At 28.4% G+C, this 25,926-nt stretch overlaps 1 protein-coding gene across 2 annotated transcripts in view; it reads left to right on the top strand.

The window, feature by feature from the left end:
* LOC107442485 (partitioning defective 3 homolog) overlaps nucleotides 1-25,926 on the top strand; it is a 101,956-nt gene that overhangs the window by 55,497 nt on the left and 20,533 nt on the right. For both annotated transcript variants that reach the window (XM_043047714.2, XM_043047713.2), the window contains exons 2-10: nucleotides 15,534-15,638; nucleotides 16,730-16,919; nucleotides 18,158-18,303; nucleotides 19,799-19,921; nucleotides 20,641-20,738; nucleotides 22,714-22,791; nucleotides 22,894-23,204; nucleotides 23,692-23,808; nucleotides 23,918-24,051. In XM_043047714.2, coding sequence (XP_042903648.1) covers nucleotides 15,534-15,638; nucleotides 16,730-16,919; nucleotides 18,158-18,303; nucleotides 19,799-19,921; nucleotides 20,641-20,738; nucleotides 22,714-22,791; nucleotides 22,894-23,204; nucleotides 23,692-23,808; nucleotides 23,918-24,051 — 1,302 coding nt within the window. The remainder of the gene's footprint in view (nucleotides 1-15,533; nucleotides 15,639-16,729; nucleotides 16,920-18,157; nucleotides 18,304-19,798; nucleotides 19,922-20,640; nucleotides 20,739-22,713; nucleotides 22,792-22,893; nucleotides 23,205-23,691; nucleotides 23,809-23,917; nucleotides 24,052-25,926) is intronic.

The following is a 25,926-nucleotide window of genomic DNA, read 5'->3' as shown; positions in this document are numbered from 1 at the left end:
ATAGTTAAAAAAATTAAATTTTAAAAAATAAACAGCAAATGCAGCTACTAAATTAGCGATGCAACATACAAATATTTGGTATGTAGCCTACACTGCTGAGCGCAGAATATTCATTTCGGACGAATAAAGGAAAAAGTGCCTGCCGAAGACAAAATTTAGTTCGTTTACATCTGTTTCCCCCCCACCCTTTCCTGGGAAGGGTTTATTCGATTAACAAAACAATAATGAAAAGAAACAAATTTGTGAAGGGTCCGATTAAAAGATAAATTATTTTGTGAAGGGTCCGTTTTTATGAAAAGATATTTTGTGAAGGGTCCATTAACGGACCCAAATTTCCTCTAAACAGACCCCTGTATATACAATAAAACGGTTCCTTAGGGTTTGTTTCAAGAAAAGTTAGTTAGATATGTTTTTTCGACTAATTAAAAATAAATAAATAAAATAAAAAATGTAGTGTGCTCCTTTAAAAAGCTCGTGTCAAAGCTTATGTAGTAAGGATGCAAATAGGTGACAGCTTATTGAAGTAAATTTTACTTTTTTAAAAACTATATATATCCCAAGCCTTTAATTAGTGCTTTCGTTTAATGCCTTCAGCCGAAAGCCAGAAAACTGTTAATAAAAAGGGTAAACAATAAGAATAGTTGGGACATGTCAATCTATTATTAATTGTCCTTAAAATGTCATAGATTCCTCTGTTATGATGTAAGCATTCAAATTAATTACCATGCATGTTAAAAAGAGGTTGATACGTACGTTATTAATGTAAGACGCATTCATTAAGATGATAGTTTCGAAAATTAAAGTGATTCGTTATTGTTTTGTTGTCATAATTATCCTGTTGACATTGATTTTCAACCTCTTTTAAAACGACCTGTTATCGAAGGTTTAATTCAAACTAATGATGTTTATTATTATCATTATTATTGAATTGAATTTAGCTTTAAGTTCATCCAGTTGTTGTGCAGTTCAATTAGGTAGTTATTGTTTCTGGAGGTAATAGGCAGCCTTAGAAAAAAAAATTCTGTTTATACTTCACAAAATAAGGTATAAATTTTTATTATTTGTAATCCAAATTTTTATTATTTGTAATTTGTTCCCCCCCTCACATTCAGTTTTCTATTTATAATTATTTTACTATTAGTTCTCCTAATAGTAAAGAATCAATAGATCGATGAATTATAAAGCGCATACTGATAATATAGAATTATTTGTATAGATTCATAGTTGATCGATTGAGGAATAAATATTATGATCAGGGTAAATAAAAATCATGATCTTTTTTTTTAAAAGTGAATTTATTTGATTTGAATCTAATTTTTTATTTATTTAAATTTGATTTTTTGATTCTTTTTTTACTTATTTACAAACTTAAAATTTTATAAAATTTAAGGTATTTAGCATTGTTTAGAAAGAATACGACAACTTAAATATTTAATACTTCGAACTACAATGGATAATATTACTTGGCTATTTTTACAAACAAACCACTGAATATAAAATTAAAGTTATTTTTCTTCAAGCTTAATGAATGATCCTAATGAATTTGAAAAACAGAAAAGATATTTTGAATTAGATATCTACTAAATAATGAATTTATTTTGGTTAAACCTTAAAAAAGAATCCAATTATTTTTGACAGAACAAATCTTTCCGTATTTTTTAGTTACATTAATAAAATATTTAAAAAGTTTCAAACTCTCTTGTATTTATATAAATTTAAAAACTAAATGGGGTCATAGTAAAATATATTAATTGATAGTAAAACAGCAAATTATTTTACTTAAAAATTTTCTTTGAGTATTTTTATTTAATTTTTTTCAGAAGTATTTTTAATTTCTTTTTGTTTGCTAATTTCGTAATGTGTCATAATATTGTGACTAATTGGCATTGCAATGGCATTTTAGTATTTTTTTTTCTATATTTGGGACACATATTTATCTAAACTTAGTTTTTTTTTCTTCTTTTTTTTCCTTTTATTTATTATTTTTTTTAATTGAACGTTATCAGTCATTTACGTGTAAACTTTTTTCTTTATTCTCTGCATAAAATTTTCATTACTAATAAAATTAATCGTGAAAAAACACACAACCTTTTAAATATACTTCGATATAGAATTTTTATACATAAAACATTCCCTGTCAAAGAAATGAGACTTTGAGATGCATTAATGTATTTAATACTGAATAAAATATTTAACTTAAATAAGTGATTTCTTAAAATAAAAAAAATAAATAAATAAAAAGAATGAAGGATTTAAATCAGGTGATTTAAAGTATATTAAATTATGTCTCTCCTTTTTATTACGTGATGAAAAAGGCTGGACTTAAAATTTAAGAATTAATTTAAAAATTGAGTAGACGATGAAGTAAACAATGATTCGATGAAAGGAAAGCATACAAACCCTACATAAATCATAGACCCGAATTATTTTTTTAATCACTTTTTAAAAGTAATATTTTTAAAATTAGGTTCTTGCTTGTAAAAAAAATCAAAGAAAGTAAATTAACAAGTAATTTGCTTTTTTTTTTTTCAGATGAAAATTCTAAATTTAAATCTTTCTCCTTAAAAAGAAAGATAAAGTTAAAAATATTGATTGTCTTAAAATAGTTAATCAGCTCATAAGTTAACTCACCCCCCTTTTTTTCAACGTTATCTAGTGAGATACCCGACACTAAACTGGATTTTTAAGCCTCTGAAAAAAATGGGCCCTTCGTTTCCGGGAGCCACAGGGGGCTTTTATTGCTATCTAAAAACATAATTATAAATCATTATGCGAATTTCATTTAATGATTTTGTATAAAAAACATTGCTTTAAAACGATAAAACTGATGTTTCAAAATATCATCGATATTTGATTTAAAACATGTTTCATTTAATATTTCAGAAGTTTAATTTTGAGAAGGTCAGGACCAACCTAATACCATTAAATGATACAGAAATGGAATTGTGTTTGACTTATAGTCAATAATTTGTATTTTATAACCTCTATTTTATCCTAATATTTTTTGAATAGCAATATTAATCATTGTGTAAGCATTGTATCTCCTAATCCACCTTAAAGAATGGTAACCTGTTGTCATCTGAGTCAGAACCCGATGGAACGCTTACTATCTGTACTATTTCAGTTCAAACCTCGGTCATAACATCTGACGCAAACGAAATACTGCTTCCTTATGTTCAATGAAGTATATAAAAGAATCTGCAACCACAAACTGGACATTAATTTCTTTTCAAAAAACTCCTTTTGGCATTTATGGGTGCATTATTTTAAATAATAGTATGCCCCTGACAAGCAAGGACGTCTAATTGCGTTTCTTTTGTAATATTTTCAGTCCGTCTCGATTTTTTAAAAGAAGCCTTATACATTTTATTGTTCATAATGAATATGGTCACAATAGAACAAATGTTATCAGGGTCTACCTTTGTTTTTGTTATGTTTGTTCTCTGTAAGGCTTTACCAACCTGTCTGTGGTTATACTATTTTTTTATTGCATTTTTGCAAGATTTTATAATTCTTACATCTATTTTAGATTTTTTGTCGGAAATCAAGTGTGTTTTGTTAGGGATCCATATTTTTTTTGTAAATATGTTAGAGAGGAAAAAATGTTTTAAATAAAATCTGAAAACTTCATTTCAAATCAAAAAGAATTCCTTATATTGAATTTTTTTTTTAAAAAAAAAGAGAAAAAAAAAGCTTTGTATACTAAAAAATAAAAAAAATTGTTAAACGTTCATAAAAATCGTAGCAGTTTCTTTTTTTTAATTTTATATTTTTTTCAGGTGTATATCAAATGCACATATTTCTATAAGTTTATTGATATAAATTATTCATTAAATAAGTAAGACTTTTTTGTAGTTCTAAACGTCAATATTAATTTATGAATTTATAGATTACTTTCTGATTTTCTTTTTAATTATGAAACTATATAATAGTGAGAATTCCCATAGTCAATATATTTAAAAACTTAGTCATCCTTGTTACGGTATTCATTTCTCAAATGCTAATATGTAAGTAGTTTTTACTTTAAATTTTTAATTTATGTTAAACTTTTTTAATTGTTTTTCGTATGCTAAATTGTTGGGAAAATTTCGCGCATTATTCGTGCATTGTTGGGCTTTGTTCAATAACAATTTTGACTACTTCAAGCTAGAACCGTTTAACACGAAATAAAGAAAATTTCAACTCTTTGCCCTCTGAGTGCTTTAAATGATGTTTGAATTAATGTAAGCACTGAATTATTTAAAACACATAATGCAGTATTTTTTTTATAGAATCTTTAAAATTCTTAAATATTGTGGTTACTAAATTACGTTTAAAAGTTGTGGTTACTAAATTAGTGATGGCGCATCAGAGGCGAAATCGAATTGTAAAGGGTTAAGCAAACAGTAATATAATGTAAAAAAAATAAAAATAAATAAAATACACACTGGGCATTCAAAGAAATTGTTGAAAGAGTTGTTATTGCACGTCGATACTCAGTTATATGCTCCACATACTCCATATGTACAATTTCATACATAACAATAAAAATATGTTGTCTGTGTAACTATAAAGAGTCTTTCGTATCTAGCAGAAAAGTGAAATGAAAAGAAAAGGTAGAAACGATTAATTTTAAAAAAGAAGAAACGATTCGAGAAAGATTTTTAGGAAGCCATAACTAGTCTTTTATCGTCTGATATACAACTTTTAGTCTTTTCTTTGAATGAACGAATTTATCTTAATTGTTATAAGCTGTCACAAGATGGCGATTGATAGTTGTGTTCATTTTTTTCTCATAACTTTTTTTCATGACGGCAGCTTAATTTTTACAGAAATAAATGCTCCATTCTCTATGACCTTTTTCTTCGTGGTTTCTCTTCAGGTTCACTTTTCAAAAGTTCTTGATGAATTTGTTCATTAATCAGCCTACCTAAGTCTCTTCGTGCTCAACTACTTTTGGCGTCATTCTCTTGGGCGTGCATCTTTGTTTTCTTTCTCTCCGTTTAATCAAAGGGGAAAACTGATTGTTTTTATAATTGGGGCCAAATTGGGAGTACTTACTTATATCTTGGCTTCCTTTAGAACGTGGCCCGTTTAGGATATGATGCGTGATTATCACAAATTTTATTTTATTAGCAAGTTTTGTTGACTATTTCAATTTTAAATCTGTGATATTATTTCTATCTGGTTTTAAATATTTTGTGAAATCTCTTTACCCATTTGTCAGATTCGATATTTTGTCAGCAAATACTCTGAGCTTTCCACTTTATAGGAAAAACAAAATCACATACATTAGTTAGGTTTAATTTACTACTTTCTTGTTAAATTTCTGAGTGCAGTAAAATCTGTATGTGGAGAATTATTCTCTTAAAAAAGTTAATTTTATTATTTTTGATTTAAATTTTTGCGTGTAGTAATATTATGTTATGATTATAATTATATTATGTTATGATTATATTATGTTTGGGATAAAAAGTCGTTTATTATTACGTTTTTTTTTTCGTTGACTCTGAATTATTTGCGTGATAATACCCGCGTTTGCATTATGAAGATGCTGTNTATTGTTATTAAATGATAGAATTCACTAAAAGTATATAAATATGTAATAAATAAAATAATTTTGTGATAAAAATGATAAATGAGGTTTATCTATTGTCAATACATTGGTCATTTTCATTTACACCTGAAAAAACAGTCAAAAAACATAATTTTTGTATTTTAAAAAGAGCTGAAAAACATGTTTTTTTAAATTTCTATTTTTTTAAGTTAAACTATTCTTTTTTTGTTGATTCTTTTTGCATTATTTAATTAGACGATAAAACAATAGAAACAGATTATTACTCAATATTATACAGAAATATAAGCAATACTCCTTAAGCGGGCGGGGCTACCCAACTCTCCCCTGCATAAGTTAGGTTTAATTTACTATTTTCATGTTAAATTTATGTGCAGTAAAAATCATGATTTTATGATTACATTCAATATTTTGTTAGGAAATACCGGGAAGCAAACACGATTTTTTAAAAAAATATTTTTTTAAATCTTGTGTTTAGTTTAATTTTAATAATTCGAAGCTTTAATTTTAATATTTCGAAGCTAACTCGAGAGGGCCATAAATTTGTAATCTTATGATTATATTCGCTCTTTTGTAAGCGTATGTGTAGAATTATTCTCTTAAAAAAGTTACGATTAATTTTATTATTTTCGATTTAAATTTTTGCGTGTAGCAATATTATGTTATGATTATAATTCTTTGATTATTTGTTTAATTTAATTATATATGTTTGGGATAAAAAGTCGTTTATTAATACGCTTTTTTTTTCGTTGACTCTGAATTATTTGCGTGATAATACCCGCGTTTGCATTATGAAGATGCTGTTCTCTGCAATGTATGCTTTTAACATCTTATGAGGTCTTAACTTATTTCGTATGAATTAGGGATGTTTTAATACACTACATTTGATCTTCCATTTTTTTCTTCCAGAAACAGTTATCTATATTCACACAATTCTCGTGACCCGGACTCTTTAAGACTTTTTTATAATAGATATACAATAAAAGTTACATTGGATGACCTTTACTCTAATAGCACTTAACTGAGGGAAAAAAAAAAAAAAAAGGCTTGCCCATTTTACTATACGAAAGTGTATAAGACTAGAAAAAAAAAACTCATTGTTTTAGAATTTAAAACTGTGTTCTAGTTTATCGTAATTGTGAAGCTTTTAAGAAAATTTACTCTTATCTAAAGGCTCTAAATTTTACGTGCATATATCCTATTACTGGTTTTGACTCTATTTTTCACGAAAAAAATAAAAACACTGCTTTAACTTTTAATAGTGACTTAAGATATAAAAGTACAGAGGTTATCAGTTTTTGATTTTTCAATAAAAGTCCAAATGTTTAGTTTTTATCATGGTAACTAATAACTTTTCATACAATTATTCCTGTTGATTTTTATTTTATACTAGCCGCGACCAGCTGTCCGCCAAGCTGAAGGTTTTCACAAATAAAGTTTTNTCCTGTTGATTTTTGTTTTTATATAATCTATACAAATATTAATGTTATCAAATATTTTAATTTATAATGATATTTGGGAAATTCAAGAAATTATTTACTCTATAGGTCACCGATGGTTAAAATTTATCAACATGCAACGTTGTTTTGTCTATTGCCGAATGGTCATAATGCTGCATTTTGTAGAAAAACTGTCTTTATTTTTTTTAAAAGAAAAAGTGATAGAGCATTTGGGCTTGGACGCAGTGAATATTTTCGATTATTAGCTACCATTTCTGTTTAAGGAAAATCGAAATAAAATGTTTTCAGATCGATATAAAGATATCGATAATTTATTAATTTATGTTGCATAATGAAACAAAGTGTAAGCATCGACACTTATGGGGTAAAATTTTATTGAAAAGATAGAGAAAACATCAACGATATCCTCTCCTGACACACAGAAGATGAAGAATTTCTCAGATTAAAATTCTTACGCTCTTAAGGTTTGTTCTAAAAACTCATAAAATGATCAAATATGTTTATAATATCACCACAAAATACTCTTAAATGAGAATTAACTTTACGTCTTAAGATATTAAAAATTATTTTCTTTGAAGGAAGGAGAGGGGGATTAATTGCGTCTTTTATTTTATTAAAAAAAAAAATTAAGTAAATAAAATACAAAAATTACGAGTGAACATGACAAATTAGTTGCTGCCAGCTTTACTAATTCTTTCAATAGACTACCTGACTTTGTTTTCTTTTTCTAGCTTCTCTTTGTCTCATGGAGATTATTTATTATTATATTTTGTATTGTTTTGAGAATTCTTTAAAAAATTGGGAGAGTTTTTTTTTATAAACGAAATTCTCTAATAAAATTAATGTTTTACTCAGTTAATTCCTTGCTTGAGTATTCAAATAAATGCTTCTAAATAGTGAAGGAAGCCTCTTTTAAAATAATTGGTCTAAAACTTTTTCTTTTTATAAATATTCTGAAATTCTTTTTACGAATTCCTTATTTTTAATTCGTTAAAAAAATATGTTATAACTATTATTATTTAAGATTATAAATACATATTGAGATTCTGAATAGTTGTATGCGTAAAATAGTTCTTGTATTTTATTGAATATAAATGTTCTAAAATATCTAGAGTATAGCACATTTTAGATGTTCCGCAATAATTAACGTGAAGTTTATGATTCATTAAATCTATTTGATTTTAATCCTTTGCATATTGGCTTTGTTTTTGCTTTACATGAAAAATCTACTTTTCTCTCCTTTACATAAAAAATTATGCAAGTTAAAAAAATTCCTTTAATGTTTCTAATTTACATGAACAGGGGTCTGTTTAGAAGAAATTTGGGTCCGTTAATGGACCCTTCACAAAATATCTTTTCATAAAAACGGACCCTTCACAAAATATTTTAACTTAAAAACGGACCCTTCACAAAATGATTTTTTCTTTTAATCGGACCCTTCACAAATTTGTTTATCTTCATTATTATTTTGTTAATCGAATAAACCCTTTCCAGGGCAAAAAACAAGAAAGATGGATGTAAACGAATTAAGTTTTGTCTTCGGCAGACGATTCTTCCATTATTCGTCCGAAATGAATATTCTGCGTTCAGCAGTATAGGCTAAATACCAAATATTTGTATGTTGCATCTCTAATTTAGAAGCAGCAATTGTTGTTTATTTTTTAAAATTTAATTTTTTTAATTATAATTTTACAGTGTTGAGCATAATCTTGTATGTCTTTACAATTCAAAAACTCCTTGAAAAAAATTTTTTTTTTTGCAATAACGGACCCTATTTGCACAAATTCATAAAAGCGGACCTTGGTTGAAAGAATGTGAGTAATTTTTTCACAATTTCACGAAAAACGGACCTTTCACAAAATGTCTGGACAGACCCCTGATGAAAAATCTACTTGATTTTTTTCCTTTTCATGATGAGAAACTCTTTGATTTCAGTGTTACAGTTTTATTTATTTTGATTTGATAATATCGAGATCAATGAATCTTCCCAATTAAGTTACCATTACTATGGAAGAAAATGCAGGCCAAGGCTCTTTTTAATTAATTTTTCCGAAGGTCTAAATTCTGTTTTTCGAAAAATGAAATATTTACTTATGTAGTTTTTGCCACATCCACCCAAATTTTCAAGGATACTTCTAAAAAGTGCTCTTCGCTGATTTCCCACGCACTTCGCTTATTTACTTAAGTCATTCAGATCAAATACTTGGCCCGCGGGCATGATGTGGACCGTCGATAATCGTAAGTTTACGATGAATTTGATGAAAATAATTTTTATTTAATTATTTCACTCTTATTCCTCATACTGCTGATCTCATCTATTTAATAAAATTATGCAAATTAAATATCAGCACGTATAACATCAACAAATACATTTTTATATTAAACTACCAGCTTGAGGCTACCAGTGAGCTCTAACTCGACACCATTACTGCGTAAACGGCAGTGGTTTGGAGCGAGTGGAATCCAAGCTCCAATGGATTTTGGAGCCCCAATGGATTTTGGAATGGAAGCCAAGTCTCGTTAAGAGCTGTACTTGAAGTAGCGGATTTGTAACAGTTTGTTCTGTCACTGCAGTGCTAACTGCAACTCGAATTTTTGATGAAGACACAGTATGGTGCCCCACAGTCATACGCCGTATACGGCGATCTTCCCACTGACTAGTGCCTCGTGGCAGCCCAGAACCCGGTCTTCTTGAAGTAGTACCTTCCCTTGACCACTGCTGCTAACATGATGCACAATGTAGTGAGCCAGGGTGGCTCAGGGATTGAGCGTTCGCCTTCCGATGCGGTAAACCGGGTTTGAATCCCAGTGATGGGTGGTCGATGTGAATTCCGCACCCGGATCGCACCGACCACAGTGCTAAAGGCTACGGAGTTGAATATTAGTAGCCGTGAACTTAAAATTTTTGTCTGCTGCTCAACGATGGTTATAAAATAAAATAAAATCATGCACAATTCAGAGCATCATGCACAGAACAGAGTTGGAATCCTAACGATGACTGGTCAATTCGAATTCCGCAGGTTTGCAAAGACCACAGTGCTGACATAGAATATCTTCAGTGGTAGACATATCATGGGTTAGAGTCCCCTTTCCGTCAGGCTAACAGTGGGAGATTTTCGTGGTTTTCCTCTCCATGTTACGGAAATTCGGGATAGTTTCATTATTAAGTGCTCTGCGGTAGCAAATTTCTCTCAATACTTGATCCAGGAGTTCCTTGTCTTCTGGATTGGGTTCAAAATTACAACGCAACGGAGTTGAACATTTGTAGTCGTAAATCCAAAATTAGGTCCGCTGTTCAACAACAATTATAAAAAAAAATCATGCAATTCATTCTCCCCAGTCTTTCTATAATATCGCGGAAAGAAAATCCTCCTTTTCGCAGCTTTATTACACGACCACGTTCAAAGTGATTGAGCTGCAGTGAACTGTTGATAATGACTTCGTCTTCTTAAAAGCATTTGAGTAACCGCAACTCACTATGTCAAAATTTAATGAAAAAAAAAGAAAAAACGCTAACCAACTGTAGAACACGTATTTAAAGACATGTTCACAATGGCGCTACTAACGCCAAACTACGCTCCAAGCGCGAAATTTGAATAGACATCATCTTTTATTTGTATTAACAAGCCTACCAAATTTACTCCTTGGTGTTGGGATTTTTTTTCTTCCCGTCACTGTATAAAAACAAAACTTAAGTACGTTTGAAATATATTTTTTCACTGGAAATAATTTTTTAGCTGAAAATCTATCATTTTATCAAAATGTTAATTGTTTATTTGGCATATCGTAAGTAAGTTGACGAAAGTACCTAGTCTCGCATTTTCTAAATATATGATTATTTAGCATTTGTGCGTACAATAGATTTTTTGAATAACTAATATACATTTCCAAATCAAAAAGAAAAAAAAAATTCTATAATTTTGAGCTTCCGTTTGATAGTTTGTTGATAATTATTTATTTAATCTATGAGGAAATTGGCTTTCACAGATTGCTAACTGTATGTCGTAACTTTTTAACTACGTTAGATACGGAGATTCCTTTAAAAAAGTACTCGTTTAAACTCACATTGTGTATTAAAATATGATAATTGAAGAGCTTTGTGCTAGAAGATACAAAGAGGCATCCTGAAAAAGTGCCATTTTTTGGGGTTAAAAACAGTTTATGGCCAACTGTGTGTATTTTTTATTTTATAATTTATAACCGTCGTTGAACAGCCGATGCCGGGTTTACGACTATAATGATCAACTTCGTAGCCTTGTTATTTTGAACCCAATCCAGAAGACAAGGGAACTCCCTTATCAAGTAGGAGAAATTTGCCTTCGTGGACGATTTTTGATGCGACTCGCATTTTCGCTGCATGGAGAGGGAGATCACGAGAACCTCCCACGGTTAGTCTGACGGCAAGGGAACTCTAACCCATGATCCTCCATAATTCACGTCAGCACTGTGGTTGGGGCAGCAAGCCGGATGCGGAATTCGTATCGACCAACCGTGGCGGGAATTCGAACCCGGCTCCCTCATTGGAAGGCGAACGCTCTATCCCTCTATCCTCTGAGCCAGTGTTTCCCAAAGTGTGGTACGCGTACCCCCAGGGGTACGGGAACAGTTTAGAGGGGGTACGCGTTCTTATGCGAAATAACTTGCAACAAACGAAAATTTTAAAATATTTTATTTAAAAACAAAGCTAGCCATGAAAATTTATGATTACGTATTTTTCTATTGGCTATTTTTTGCAGAGTTAACAGTTAACTATTAGTGGTGTCAACGGCTAGTTATGATTTTTAACTTTTGTGCAATTTTCTTATAGCAAAAAATGGATTCATTTTTTTATTAGGGGTACGCAGCGTTTCGAAAAATTTAGAAAGGGAACACAAAAGTCATAAGTTTGGGAAACACTGCTCTGAGCCATCACGGGTCAGCTGTATGTATAGCAAACATTTGTTTGCTTTTTTTTCGGCCAGGCGAGTGAGACATTATTTTTTATTAACAGCCTTCCGCTGTTTAAAAATTTCTAAAACGATTTTTGAATTTGCAAAAATATCTCATAGAATATTCTTTCATAAAGCTTTCCAATTAGGCATTTCAGTAAAAAAAAACTTAAAATATTAAATTTAGAATGCCATGTCTAATAACATCGAAATGAATTCATGATTTAAGAATTAAATGCCTCTCTGCGTGACAATAACTCATAATTTCACCAATATTTTAATATAACAAGCTTTTAAAAACTACTTAAATCTTTCATTGACGTATTAGCATTCTAAAAAAAAAACTTCCCTAGTTCTTTTTAGCTTATACCTATACATATAAAAATATATCAAACTCAACAATAGAAACGGCTTCCATAAATAGAAACTCGCGAAATTTTTCATTAATAATTTCGTGACTGAAAATAAGTATTCCTTTTTTATAACACTACTTCTTATGTAGATTTACGAATTTCATCCGTTTGACGACAGTATTGTTTTTATTGTGAATGGTAGATTTAATTTCGCATTTTTTATTTTTTTATATTTGGCAGGGATGTAAACGACCCCTTTTAATGTTCTATTTCTCACCGAAAGCACTTTTTAGTTATAGTCCTTTTTTTTTACAGGGAAATAATATTGGCTAATTACACACAAGTCGGTCTTAAATAGATTTCATCTCTATTGTTTTGCAATGCATCGTGCCATTAGCATATGTTATGTCCCGAGGCGAGTCTGTGTAATAATGAAGACAACGATAGGAAAATCCATCAAGTTATTAAATAACTTTTTTCAATAATATACTTTCTATCATGCTCCAATTAAATAAGAGCATAATCTCAAACCGTTCGATGTGTTTTGTTTGACTTTTAATAACCGCTCAATGAATTTGGCGTGTTTTTATCCTCGTATAAAGAATAATTAGAGAGAATATTACTGTAAAAGTTATTCTGATTTTAATAATTTCTTTTTTTTTTTAACAAAACCATTGCAATTTTAGAGTTTTTTTTAAAATTATTATAAAATTAGAGCAGTGATCGCGTTAAGTGCGTTGAAATAAGCAATAAAGATTCGTTTACAAGGGAAAAGTAAATGTATCGTAAAATATTTCCCTAAGGCTTCACCATTTTACCTGTTATGGTAATTTCTGGCATCTAAATGATTCGATATTATCAATATTTTCCCACTCTACATAAAGCTTTTATTATCAACTTTGTAAAATGCTAGTTTTTAATATAAATTTTCTAGCAGATAGGGGAATAAAACTCAGTATTGTTTTCCCATGAAGCTAGTTTTTAACAAGATGAAGAAATAAGTGTTCATATTTTAAAAGTACGGAGTGTTTGCTTTTAACTTCAAATGCTTTAATTCAAGGTTTTTATTAAATTCCAAATGCTATAAGATTCTAAGATTATTTTCATACTAGTGATGTTTTGTAACAAAAGCTTATAGATCAAATTTTGGTTTTATGCTTTAAACCCCTACATTTCATTCAATGTGATTGCATGTTATAAAGAATATTCAAGACTAACCCTTCTTTAAATAAACCTCATTTCAAATGATATTTTGTTTTAAGTTCAAATTATTTTTCTTAATTTTATTTCAGAAATCTTTAACACCTTTAATGCAGAATTTTTATTAAACATATTTTTCATACTTTTTTCATTATTTTGTATTAATTTAGATCAAAATAAATGAAAAAAATTATGTTAAGCATTTTAATAAGTTATCGTTATGAAATCAGTGCTAAATTTGCACGTATTAGCAGTTATTTTGATCTAAGAGAATGAGTTATTCAGCATTGAAATTTTTTTAATTTCCAAATCAATTATTGATTATTATGTTGTGTGGAATGTTGTTATGTATGGAAAAAAAATTTTAACTTATGTTTTTTTTTTTTGGATTTAGAATTTTAGTGCAAATATAATTCCGATAATCTAAAAGATTTTTTTTATTAACTATTAAGACTAATTTTTATAATTAAAGAATACCAAACAAAATATATTTCTGTTCGTAATTAGAGCATCAAAAAGATATATATAAAAGGGACACCGGTGTTCCATTTGCGTCAAAGGTTTAAGTTATGTCTTATTGTGTACTTCTTAGCTTTATGTATTGAGAAGAGAAAATAATTACAGAAATTTGGAGAAAAAGAAACATCATCCTTTCCAAATCTTCAACATTATCAATGCGCTTATTCCTATCATCTTCTTTGAAGCCTGTGGTTTTAAACTATAATTGTTAAATGGCGTGCAGAAATCTCGGTCCTGGTTAAGACGTTGTAGCATAGATTTTCAGATTTTGAACGATGTATTTTCGCCACACCCGCTATTATGGTCATTTTCGGTTGATATTTAATAACACATTCTTATCTGATCATTTATTTTGAATTTTGGGCGTTGAAGAGATTATAGTAAGGAAATAATATCAGGGCTTATGCAATAACTCAATTTCCTTTTAGTAATCAGAACTTTTTTTTTCCCCTTCAATATTTTAGGATGCATTTGGATTCCATTTTAAGAACCTCAAAAATATGCTTCCAAATGAAAATAAATAAATAAAATATTTCAAAGAGTTACTGATTTTATTTATTTTTTATTTTTTTAATTTTTTTTTTACATCGCATAATAGCGTTTTCGATTACTTGTGAAAATACTGTATGCTGGTTAAATATTTTTACACTTTATGCTTTCCCCAAATATTTTGAGTTTTAATGTTATAAAATATATTAGAGGAATAAATTCATAATATTTCTCTTAGATAAATTGCTCATATTTGATCATATAACCGTTCATAAATGCCATTAAAAAATGTTAAAATAAAATTTGTTTTATGATCGATAAATGTTTTTAAATTGCTTGTATGTGTTTATATAATAACGCGCGAGCCAGGTGGTAAAGAGGGGGGGGATAAGGATAAGTGTGACATCATTTCTGATCGGCTTCAAACAAAAGCAACTCAAATTTAATAATTATTTAAGGTTTTCAAATAAAATTTATTCCTGCTGGGAGTTTCTCATTCTGTTGAGTAACTTGTGAAAATGTTTTTTTGATGTAAATTTTTAAATTTAAAGATCTTCTCTAAAAATCAAATAATTTTAGGAAAATTTCAAAATGGATCTAAATTTTAAAATTTTGCATATTCTTTTTTGCTGAAATAAATGTTCTATTGTTAAAAAAGTAAATGAGACATATTTTTAAATTATATTTTTTGAACTTTAAAGGTAATGAATTTTAATAACTTTAATTATATAGCATTTCATTAATTAGTAAAAAATATATTTTTTATTATACATATAAACATAGTAGAAATTTTCAGGCAGCGGTGCTATATTCTGATTCTTTACTGCTTGTATTCTTTTTTGTTAATTTTATTAGTGATTTTTTTTGGTGGACTCAAACAAATTTTTATCTCTAATTTTGTGAAAATTTACATTTTGCACTATTTCAAAATCTGATTAGTATTAATTAAGTTATTGTAAATGTTTTGTTATTGACTTGTATGCTTACTTATTCAAATAATTTCTAATATGTTATTATTTTTCTCTTGCAGCCAGCTGATTCTTGGGTAACAATACACAATTTGAAGCTTCTTAGTGATGGTGGTATATTAGATCCAGATGATAAATTGAATGATGTTGCCGACGACAGAGAACAGGCAAGTGTTTATTAATCTTAAGAGTGTTTAATGGATGAAAGTATAATTTTTTTATTTATTCATTGGATTAATTTGAAAATATTATTCGAAACCCACATTTAGACGATTATCTTTGAGTGGGGAATGTCGAAAATCTATTTATTTCTTTCATTGTTTAATATCAAAATGTGACATTGAAAGCATATATTCCTGAACATCACAGAATGAAATGACACTGTGCACAGGGAATGTACCCAATCATCAGGCAGAATTTCTTCTTTTTTCAGAAAAGTCATAAAGTTATGACAATAAAGCCTGCAAATTAAATGCGTGAGTTTCGGTCATGTTTTCTCATTATAGTTTGACCCTCTGATCATTCTCACAGAGAGAGAGAGAGAGAGAGAGAGTATGACCAAGGGGTAAGCATCTAAATTTTGGCACTCCTGTTAACCGACCCTTTTTAGAAATGAAACCTTTTTTTTTAATACAACTATAAGTCAGTCAAACTTTTCAATAAACACCGTGTAGTCTCTTAGCTGTTTCATTTTCCATGTAAATATTTGCTTCAGTTTTTGTCGTCTGGAAAAAAACTTCAACTGATTCCATGTGTTATGAGTTTGTGTGTTTAAAAAAAGTGGTGTTCTGATGTTATGTGAAGCAATTACAAGTCACAATTGTAAACAATGAGAACCCACAAAAATAGTGTTCCAATTATTAGGGGAAAAAGTGAAATCTGCCTCATGCTAATCTAATAATGTTTGATAGTTTTGTATTTTCCATCCCTTTTAGGGGCTATATTCAAAAGCAATATGTATTAAAAAACTAAATAAAAAAAAATTTTTTTTTGGCATTGTTAAAAAAAACAATGTTAAAAGTTTGGTATACAATTTTTTACATCATTTTAAGGTATATAATTTTTATTGTAAACTACAAAGTTTGATCGAAATCGGTTGAATAATTCAATCTTTCATTTCTCTGGACTATTCGACCGATTTCGTTCACATTTCGTATTTTACCATATAAAATTATATTTTTAAAAAGGATAATAATTGTTTTAATAATTGTTTTTATAAAAGCTTAGTTCTCATATTTTCAAATCAATTTTACTTTAGATTACTGCAGTTTATGATGAAGAATTATCATCATACTTAATGCATAATGGAGGTGATGGCACTAGTGCTAGTTCAATAGGAACTGAGAGTCCTGACATTTTTCAAAATGGGGACATTTTATCTGCCCCTCTTATCAAATCCTCTTATGTTGGTTCAGATGCTGAAGTGAAAGAAGAAAAAATAGTCGGAGGTAAATTTGTTCAAAAAATTATATCACTCTTTATATTTTATTGATACTTGTGAATGTTTCATAAATCCCCAATATTTTAAAAACTAATTTTTAAGAAATGGAAATAACAATGTATGAATTGCTGAGACTAGAAAATTTATTCTCCTCAAGATTTAATTTTATTAATTAAGTTTGTCAACAGATGGTGCTGCTAATTAAGAAAACTATAAAATAATGTTTTCTGTTACATATCAGACCATTTCAACTTAAAATATATGCACTGGTGTTTTTGACTGCATCATGTTTCTGCAAATGATGGTTGGATAAAAAATCTTCTGTTTATGACTCTTTAATATTGATTCTTGTTTATATTAGGTAGTTTCCTAGCAGAATGCAGCAAACCTTAAATCTGTATTCTATGTAAATCTTCTACTAGTTTTCTTTCATTTATTTTCTAAATCACACATTTTAGGGACATCTGGACATTACTTATTAGTTACATAGTGCTTATTATCATTTTGCCATTCATGACATTTTGTTAATTTTTTCCTTTTTAGTTTGAGTAAGCATGGATTGTTTGAAAATCTCTGAAAAGAAATTTTTTTTTAACGTAACCGAGAAACTAGGTTCTTCTATGAACTGAGTTTGCGACAGATAATGAGTCTTAAATTATACAGCACAGAAGAAAGGTTACGAAAGGAGGACTTTTTTTCTACATTAAAGAAGTGCATTTTAGGAAGTAAAACAATCATAAAAAGATGTTACTCATTCAAAGTCCTTCTCTTACAAGATATTTTATTTTCATATCAATATAAAATAAAATATGACAATAATGAGCTATTTAGAAATTTAAATTCTTAAAAGCAAAATAACTAGTATATGATGGGTATAAACACACAGTAGATTTTCTGCAAAATCTCAAAAGCCTTAAGAATGTTTTTTTTTCATCATTTATCATACATAATGTAGTTAAAGTTGGTATAATCTTTCTTGAAATTTGAACGAAAATAAAATGTTAGAATATAGGAATTGTGATACAGTGACAAATTCTTAATTTCAATTCTAATGATTGAACAAGAATAAAGCATCAACAAAATATGCTGCATAATAAAGATAAGTACTTTAAGTGGTCAACTCTATAGCAGTTGTCATGTAAAAATATTGTCTTTTAAGTCAGCGATTACATTTCTTTACAATAATATCTTAGTTATTTTATAATAATTTTTTTTATTTAAAGCCTAAAAATATGTACATTTCAGGTCTTCTTCCTCTTCATGTACGAAGAGGTAGTGAGCCTGCACTGAATAGACTTTCCCCATCTCTGCTGCCAAATATAGAAAATTGTAAAAGATGGTCTGCTGCTGTATTAGCTAGTGATGATTGTTTAAGGAATTTAAATAGTGAGGTAATTATTTTTCACATTTTAAAAAAATATATTTTGCTTTATACACTCCATATTTTAAGTATTATTTATTATGAAAGCTCAGATTTTATGGAGAGAAAACATTTGTCTTTTAATTTTAGGGAATTTATTATTAAAAGTTTTTATTTTTTTATGCACTTTGCAGGGGTCTGTCCAGGGTGAATATACTACCGTTTAGGGGTACCTTCACAAATTCAACTTTAGGAAAAACGGTAGTTTCACAAATTCAATTTTAGGAACAACGGTAGTTTCACAAAATACTTTTTCTTAAAATTTTATTTTTGTATCCCTTAAGAAACGATAAATCTATATTTTTGTGTTGATATTTTAATATGATTTTTAATTTTTCACAAATTATGTCCTAAGGTTTCACGAAATAGGTACCTCTCAGAAAAACCTAGACAGACCCCTGATGATTCTTTTTTACGACATTTAAAAATCCAATATCGTGTTTTGTATTTATGCATTTTTAAAATCTCGATTTTATTATCAAATCTCGATTTTCGTATTTACCTGATTTAAAAGTTGAACGTTGCGATTCTTATTCAGGCGATTTAAATATTGTACAGTGCGATTCTTACTTACGAGATTTAAAAAATCAATATCGCGATTTGTATTTACGAGCTTTNCTCATTATGTTTAAATCTATAATACTTTTGTGTAGTTCATTGCATTTGCTTTTGTTTTAATATGAGGACATTTTAAAATTTGTAAGCTAACTTGTTTCTAAATCACAAACTCCAAATTTTTGGTGTGCAACTTCAGCACAAACCCGCAAACAAAATACTGTCAATTCCGTTAAATAAAATGTATCTGAACTAACTGCTAGCTTGAAAAATAATGTATATTTATTATATTATATTAAATAATACTAAAAATGACATATTAAGTTACACTAATTAATAATTTGGTCTGTGGTTGCTGAATGGTAAAGGCTCTAAACTAACATTTTGAAGCACAGTGATACAATCTCAAGTTGCAGATGTAAGTTTCTCTAGGGTACCACTTTGTGTGGGAAGTGAAGGTGGTCAGTGTGCAATGGTGACAATATTACCATCATGCCATTGGTCACAAAATTACGGAGCCTCAATCTTTGTGACCCCCTTGGCCTGCTATAGACTGCTATGATAATGCATTTATGAATTGTCATCTAACTATTACAAATTTTCATTTACCTGCAGTTGATCTGCAAGGAATGAAGTTCAGATAATCAAGAATACCAACAAGTTTTATTACAAAAAGGCTAAGCTTTTTTCTAACTCAGTATGTCCTCTTTCAGTTCATGCACCGTTAAGCCTCTAATTATTAGCTTTACCCCATCACAATTGTTATATCAGCCCAAATTATTTTGGGTTTTTAAGTTAAGAGTTGTTGTCAGATTAAATTGAAACATTCTTCTAACTTAACTTTATCCATGTATGTCTTTTAATAGAAATATATTTCATTAGTTATTAATATTTTTGTTTTTGTTTTGAAGGGTGAAGAGCAATCTGAAGATGACATACCACCTGGAGAAAGAGAGGATGGAAGTGGGGAAGAGAAATCTTTTTCTTATCAACAGTATTTGAATTCTTGGAATCAAGAACTAAATTTCAATAAGGTATAAATCAAATCAAGACATTTGGAATTCATATTCAAAAAATAATTATTCCATCATGAACATTTTATTGTCTTATTACTAACTATTTGGTTTCTATAAATATAATGTTTGTGATGATTTTATGATTCTTGGAATCAAGAACTAAATTTTAGATACAAGGAATAAAATAATAAATTTTTCATCAATATTTTATTATCTAAATTATTGCAAAATTTTTGGCTTAAAAAAAACTAGTATACCTTTTATCAAAATAATGTCTCCTGATTAATTTAACTTTTGCTCTTCATACTTTCTCCTTTGTTTGTAAGAAGGTGCTTAATATTTAACTGTTCTGTTTTACTATTTGCATAAATATTGCTGCAAACTTTTTAATTTCCTCACATACCCTATTATTATTTATTTGTTATTTTTTTTATACTTGCATAAAATAAATAAAATATTAAGTTTTTTAGAAAACACTTATTAAATTAATAAAACTAAATTTATTTGAGTATGCCTTGATCCATAAACCAGTTATTTATACCAGTTATTATTCATGGAAATGGAAAATTAATTTGTAATACTTAATTCAACCTTAAATTGTTAATAAAAATGTTCTATTTTACTTAAAAGTTCTTCTATGATGTTTTAAATAGCAGTTACCCTCTTAAGATTATTTTTTCTATTTCAGTTTCATTCTTAATACTTTTTATTCTAATCACCCATTTCAACAATTACAGGATGAAAGAAGAGAACCATTAGGTGGACCTGTTTCTTCAGCAAATCATAGCTCTGATGAAGCTGATGACAGTGACTCTTCTAGCTCCATCAATCAAAAGTGAGTTTACACAATTTTTCTTATCAAAATCTAAAGTATATTTTAGAAGAATTGATTTGGCTGGGATAGCCTGGTTGTTCTGGGTGTTTGGTTGGTAGGTCACGTTTGTGAGAACGGGGGTTCAAATTCAGCCAGCCGAAGACTCTTCATAGTGACTGGTGCATGTTAAATCTGTCCGGTCACTAAGTCCTCCATGTTCCCATGACAAATCAATACCTCTGGGAGTTCTGAATTGGAGATTGATTATTCTCTGGTTCAGGTCAAAATTACAATCTGAGGATGATTGAATGGATATATGGATGGGTCTACCCTATAAACGATTTTGACGTATGGGTGTGGCAAAAGTCTAATTCTTGACCATAGATGGCGCCACTGGAAAACAAGAACAACCGCATCCTATCTGCCATAATGGCCAACAATTGATTTATATCAGGACAACAGAAGAATTGATTTATATCAGGGCACTGTGTCTTTTTTTTTGAAAAAAAAAAGACAGAGGTTTATTAATGTAAAATTGCTATATCCAGTGTTGAATTATTTAGACATTATGATGGGGCCTGCGGCTAATGTATTACTTGTTGCCCTATCCCCAGTTACACCAACTTTGCCAAAATTTACTTATATTCAGAAATATTGTAACTTTTTATGATATTTTATTCCTGTTAAGCTTGTTTTGCATAAATTTTAAAAGAAAAAAAGCTTTTTGAAAGGTTTAATTTCTTGCAAAAATAATTACACATAACATTGAAATGCTAATCAGGGTCTATTTTCCTTAAAAATGCTGCAAAATTAACAATTCCAAGTAGCATAAACTATCAAAAATAAAAATAAAAATTATTTGTGATATTTATTAGAATTTTCTGTTTTTACTAAATTTGTAATATTTTTATCAACCCAATATCCCAAAAATGTTTAAATATGTCGTAGATGGTTACGGAGGCTAATTACAAGACGAAAAAATTGTGCACAGCTGACTTGCAACAAAATAAGACAATAGTTGAAATTCGGGGGTTGGTTGATCAACAAAGTGACCAAATATTTTGTAGAAATTACAAAATATTTGGTCACTACAAAATTGCAATTTTGTAGAAAATTACAAAAATAAATTTTACCTTCATTAATTTTAAAGGCTCTTTGAAAAAGTATGAGGTCTTAAAAAATATATCGATCTGGAGCCATCCTCATTAGTTTCCTATTTTATCTTGCCTTGGCTATATCTATTAGTAAAGAATACAGATATTGTTAAATGTCCATTCGACAATTCTTATAAGTTAAAAAAATTTCAAAAAATATCTAAACAAAAAAGGCAGGTGCGTCAGAAAGTTCACTCTTCTGAAGTCAGAAAATTACTGAAGATGTCATTGTGATTCAAGAAGACTAATGAGACATTCAAGAAGACTAATGAGACAATAATTATGTTTAAAGCTATAAAATACTTTTAGCTTAGTATTCTTGTGAATTTTTTTACTAAATTGTTTTGAAGATTATAAAACATGTTCACCAAAGTGAGTTAAATATAAGAAAATTATTGATTTTTCATAACACATTTTAAGCTAAATTGTTTAAACTCCATTAAAATTCTTTCAACTTTTGCATCATCGATTCTTATTAATATCCACAGGAAAATAATTTTGCTTAAGCTCAAAATAAAATTTGAAAAAAATTGATTGCTTTGCATTTTTTTTTTTAAGTTTTAGAAAAAAAAATGCACTATGATTTTTTTAGTAGTTCATTGCACCAATGCTACCGTTCAAAACTTTATGACATTTCAATTAAAAAAAAATTATTTTTTTCTGTAAAACGTAAGTATTCTTATCTTATTTATTTCTTTGTCCTAAATATATACCTATAATTTGGGAACTCTTTCTGTGGTTTAGAATTTTTGGTAATAAGAAATAAATGATGTTTAGATGCTTTTGATTAACATTCAAATCAATCTCAATCAAAATATTTAATATATTAATTCTGTTTTTAGAATTGAGGTGATTAAACTAAAGAAAGAAGATGGTCCTTTGGGTATTAGGATAGTTCCTGCTGCTGATGACTCTAATAAGTAAGATAATTCAAAGATCCTCAAACTTTATAGCATTGCATAGTTTTATGTTTTAAATTATGGACGTTGTAAATACAAATTCACTTTCAAATATATTTTTAGGAAAAATAAAGGTGTTATGATACAAGGTATTGAACCAGGTGGAAGAATAGATAGAGATGGACGATTTTCTGTTGGAGATTGCATAACTGAAATAAATGGTTTTAAAATCAGCAAAGATTCCTATCGAAATGCCCAAGAGATCTTGAAAGATGCCATGAAAGCTCCAGAGTTGAAAATTCATTGTATCAAAAAAGACTTGATGCACAACAAGAACAAGAAAAATAAGCCTCCTACTGTTCTTCCCAAGCCAAATTTGCCTTCTGAAGATCATGGAACTGCTCATATAAAAAATATATTTGATTGTGATAAAGGTATTTCTTTATGTGTTCAAGAATTGCCTTTAAATGTTTTGAGAAATATCATACTAATTATTTCAATTTATAACGATTGGAAATAAATTTCATATCTAAAGGCAATTTGGCAATTTTTTATAAGCTACACTTTTTCCTATGGCGAAATTTTTTATGCATCAATTTTCCTTACTATACTTTTCTACTTTCTGAAATTAAACAATAAATAATAGCTCAACACACTTATAATGGAAATTCTGATATTTTTCACCAAAATTAGTTTTAAAAAAAAATGTATTTCTTACCAATTTGAAAATGTGGTTTATTATTTTTTATCCCACGCTTTTCAAATTCATTCATAAAAATAAAGGATAAACTGTTTTGCCTAATCTGAATCTGAAACTTCAACTGAATTTTATTTTTGTTATATGTTGTACCATTTTAGCATTAAATATTTGTTTAAATTCATATATCTAAGCATTAATATTTGTATGTTGTATTTTTCCAGCTCTTGCTGTCTCAACCCCTACTAAAAAGCTACTTACCAATGTTTTGCACAAAGGAATGCCAGTTCATTCAAGTATTAGAAAAATTGGGCGCCGTATTCTTGTTCATCTGAGTAAAGGTATAGCAAAGGCAGTTAATTTTGCCCATAATAAATTTCATACTGTTAGATATGTATGTTACTGATCTGGTCTGTTAGATACTTAATTTAGTGGTGAATATCTCTTTAGGTTCTGAAGGCCTTGGGTTTAGCATAACTTCTAAAGATGCTAATAATGGCCCTCCATTTTTCATTAAAAATATTCTTCCAGCTGGGGCTGCTGTAGATGATGGCAGATTAAAGACAGGGGATAAACTGTTAGAAGTATGAAACAATTTTTTAAATTTATAAGTACAATTAGATTTTAGTTACATTAATTTTGTTTCCGATTTTGTTATATATCATTTTTAAATGGAATTTCGTTTCTTTTAACTAGGATGTTTTAGTTATTTCTCTATATCTTCACCCAAGTCAGAAATCATTTAAAAAACATTATGAAAATTTGTTTTATCTTGGAAAAGTTTTAAAAATTGAGTAATAAGAATTGAATATATTTCTTGATAAATTTAAGCAGCACAAATTAAAACAAAAGTACTGTTTAATGTCTTAAAATCTAAACCTCAAATTTTTTAAAAATGAAAATCATCATCTTTATTTATTACAAGCTATGGTAAAGAAATAAATATTTTTTCAATTTTTTTTGGTAATGAGTGAAAACAAAATCTTTTTTTATGTCCTACTTACCCTGTGTCAAATAATAATTGTGAAGATTATTTATTTTTTAAATATGAATTTTTTTACTGCATTTACAAAACTATTTATAAGAGTTTAATTTTGAACATCATTGCATTTGATCTGGCAAATATATTATGTTTGTAAACAAATATTTTTTATTAATTTTTTGTCACCAATTTGTAATTTTTTTATTACATTTATTGTCAATTTTAGTGAGAATTTGTTTTATATATAAATAAAGCAGAATGTTTGTGTATGCCCTTTATACAAATCGACAATTCTGAACAAATTCACACCAAAGTTGGTGTGCTTGTGTTCGAAGACACAGTGGCCCTAATTGTCTACTTTAAAACTCCATCCGACCATTGGTTCACATGCTACATTGCAAAGAAAGTGTTTTACCATAGAATTTGATAAATATTTTATAATAGTGATTTACTCTCTTGCAGCTCTAATATGTCAAAAATTAGTTTTCTTGCACGTTTTTATGAATTATTTATCTTTGGTTTTCTAGGTTAGATTATTACGAGTAAAATCAACATTAATAATATTGCCAAGTATGGTGATGAGGTCCCCGAATTCATATTTTAAAAAGTGTATGAAACCACATGTTTCTTGTATTGATACTTATGCTTTTCTAGTGTGTCTCTGTAAACTTAAATGATAGAAATTCAACAAGAACTAATAAAATAAAATTGAGGTTATCTATTAAAATAATAAGCCTTGGTAAAATTTATTGTGAATCGTGAATATTATAGGTTAAATGTTGCTATATGAATAGTTGATCTTTCTTTTATTCAGTTGAATTTTCAACTCATATTATGGTTAATGTAATAGTAGGAAGCTGTCTGGAAATATACAACAAATTATAAAAAATTAATTTTGCATATTTAGTACATTGGGTGTTTTGTACTGTGATATTAGGAGATTTATCTATTTCCGAAGATAGTAAAAAACATATTACCACAGTATCTATATTAGTCACTGACATTGGAATAAAAGGTTTCTCATTACCACTGCACTTAATACTCGGAAGTACTGGGAAATATTTAATACCACATCTAATCAAGTATCACTGGCGCCGTAAATAATATTTAGGCAATTTTTGACAGCCTTTGAAATAAGTACTGATATTAAAACATTTGCCATAAATGATCATGAAAACATTACTATGATTAGTTAATAACAATTAATTAATTTTGATGATAGGCTGAAATAGAAATAAAAAGTTTTGTGCTAAAAATCTAAATTAAGGTAAAAAGGTTCTTAATTGTGTATATTTGTATATGAGAACCCAAAATAAATGTCATATTGTTATTAATGCCAATTATGCTTAGTTAATTTTTGCTTTAGAACAAATTTGTACAAAAAAACAGAAGGGCGAAATAAATGGAGAAAAAGACAACTTTTCATCTATGAAAACTATAAAAAATTGTTTTATTATTGTTGTTAACAATGCTTAAT

This window comes from Parasteatoda tepidariorum, chromosome 2 (assembly GCF_043381705.1).
Source record: "Parasteatoda tepidariorum isolate YZ-2023 chromosome 2, CAS_Ptep_4.0, whole genome shotgun sequence".
NCBI lineage: Eukaryota > Metazoa > Arthropoda > Arachnida > Araneae > Theridiidae > Parasteatoda > Parasteatoda tepidariorum.
This window is presented reverse-complemented; position numbering and strand designations above follow the sequence as displayed.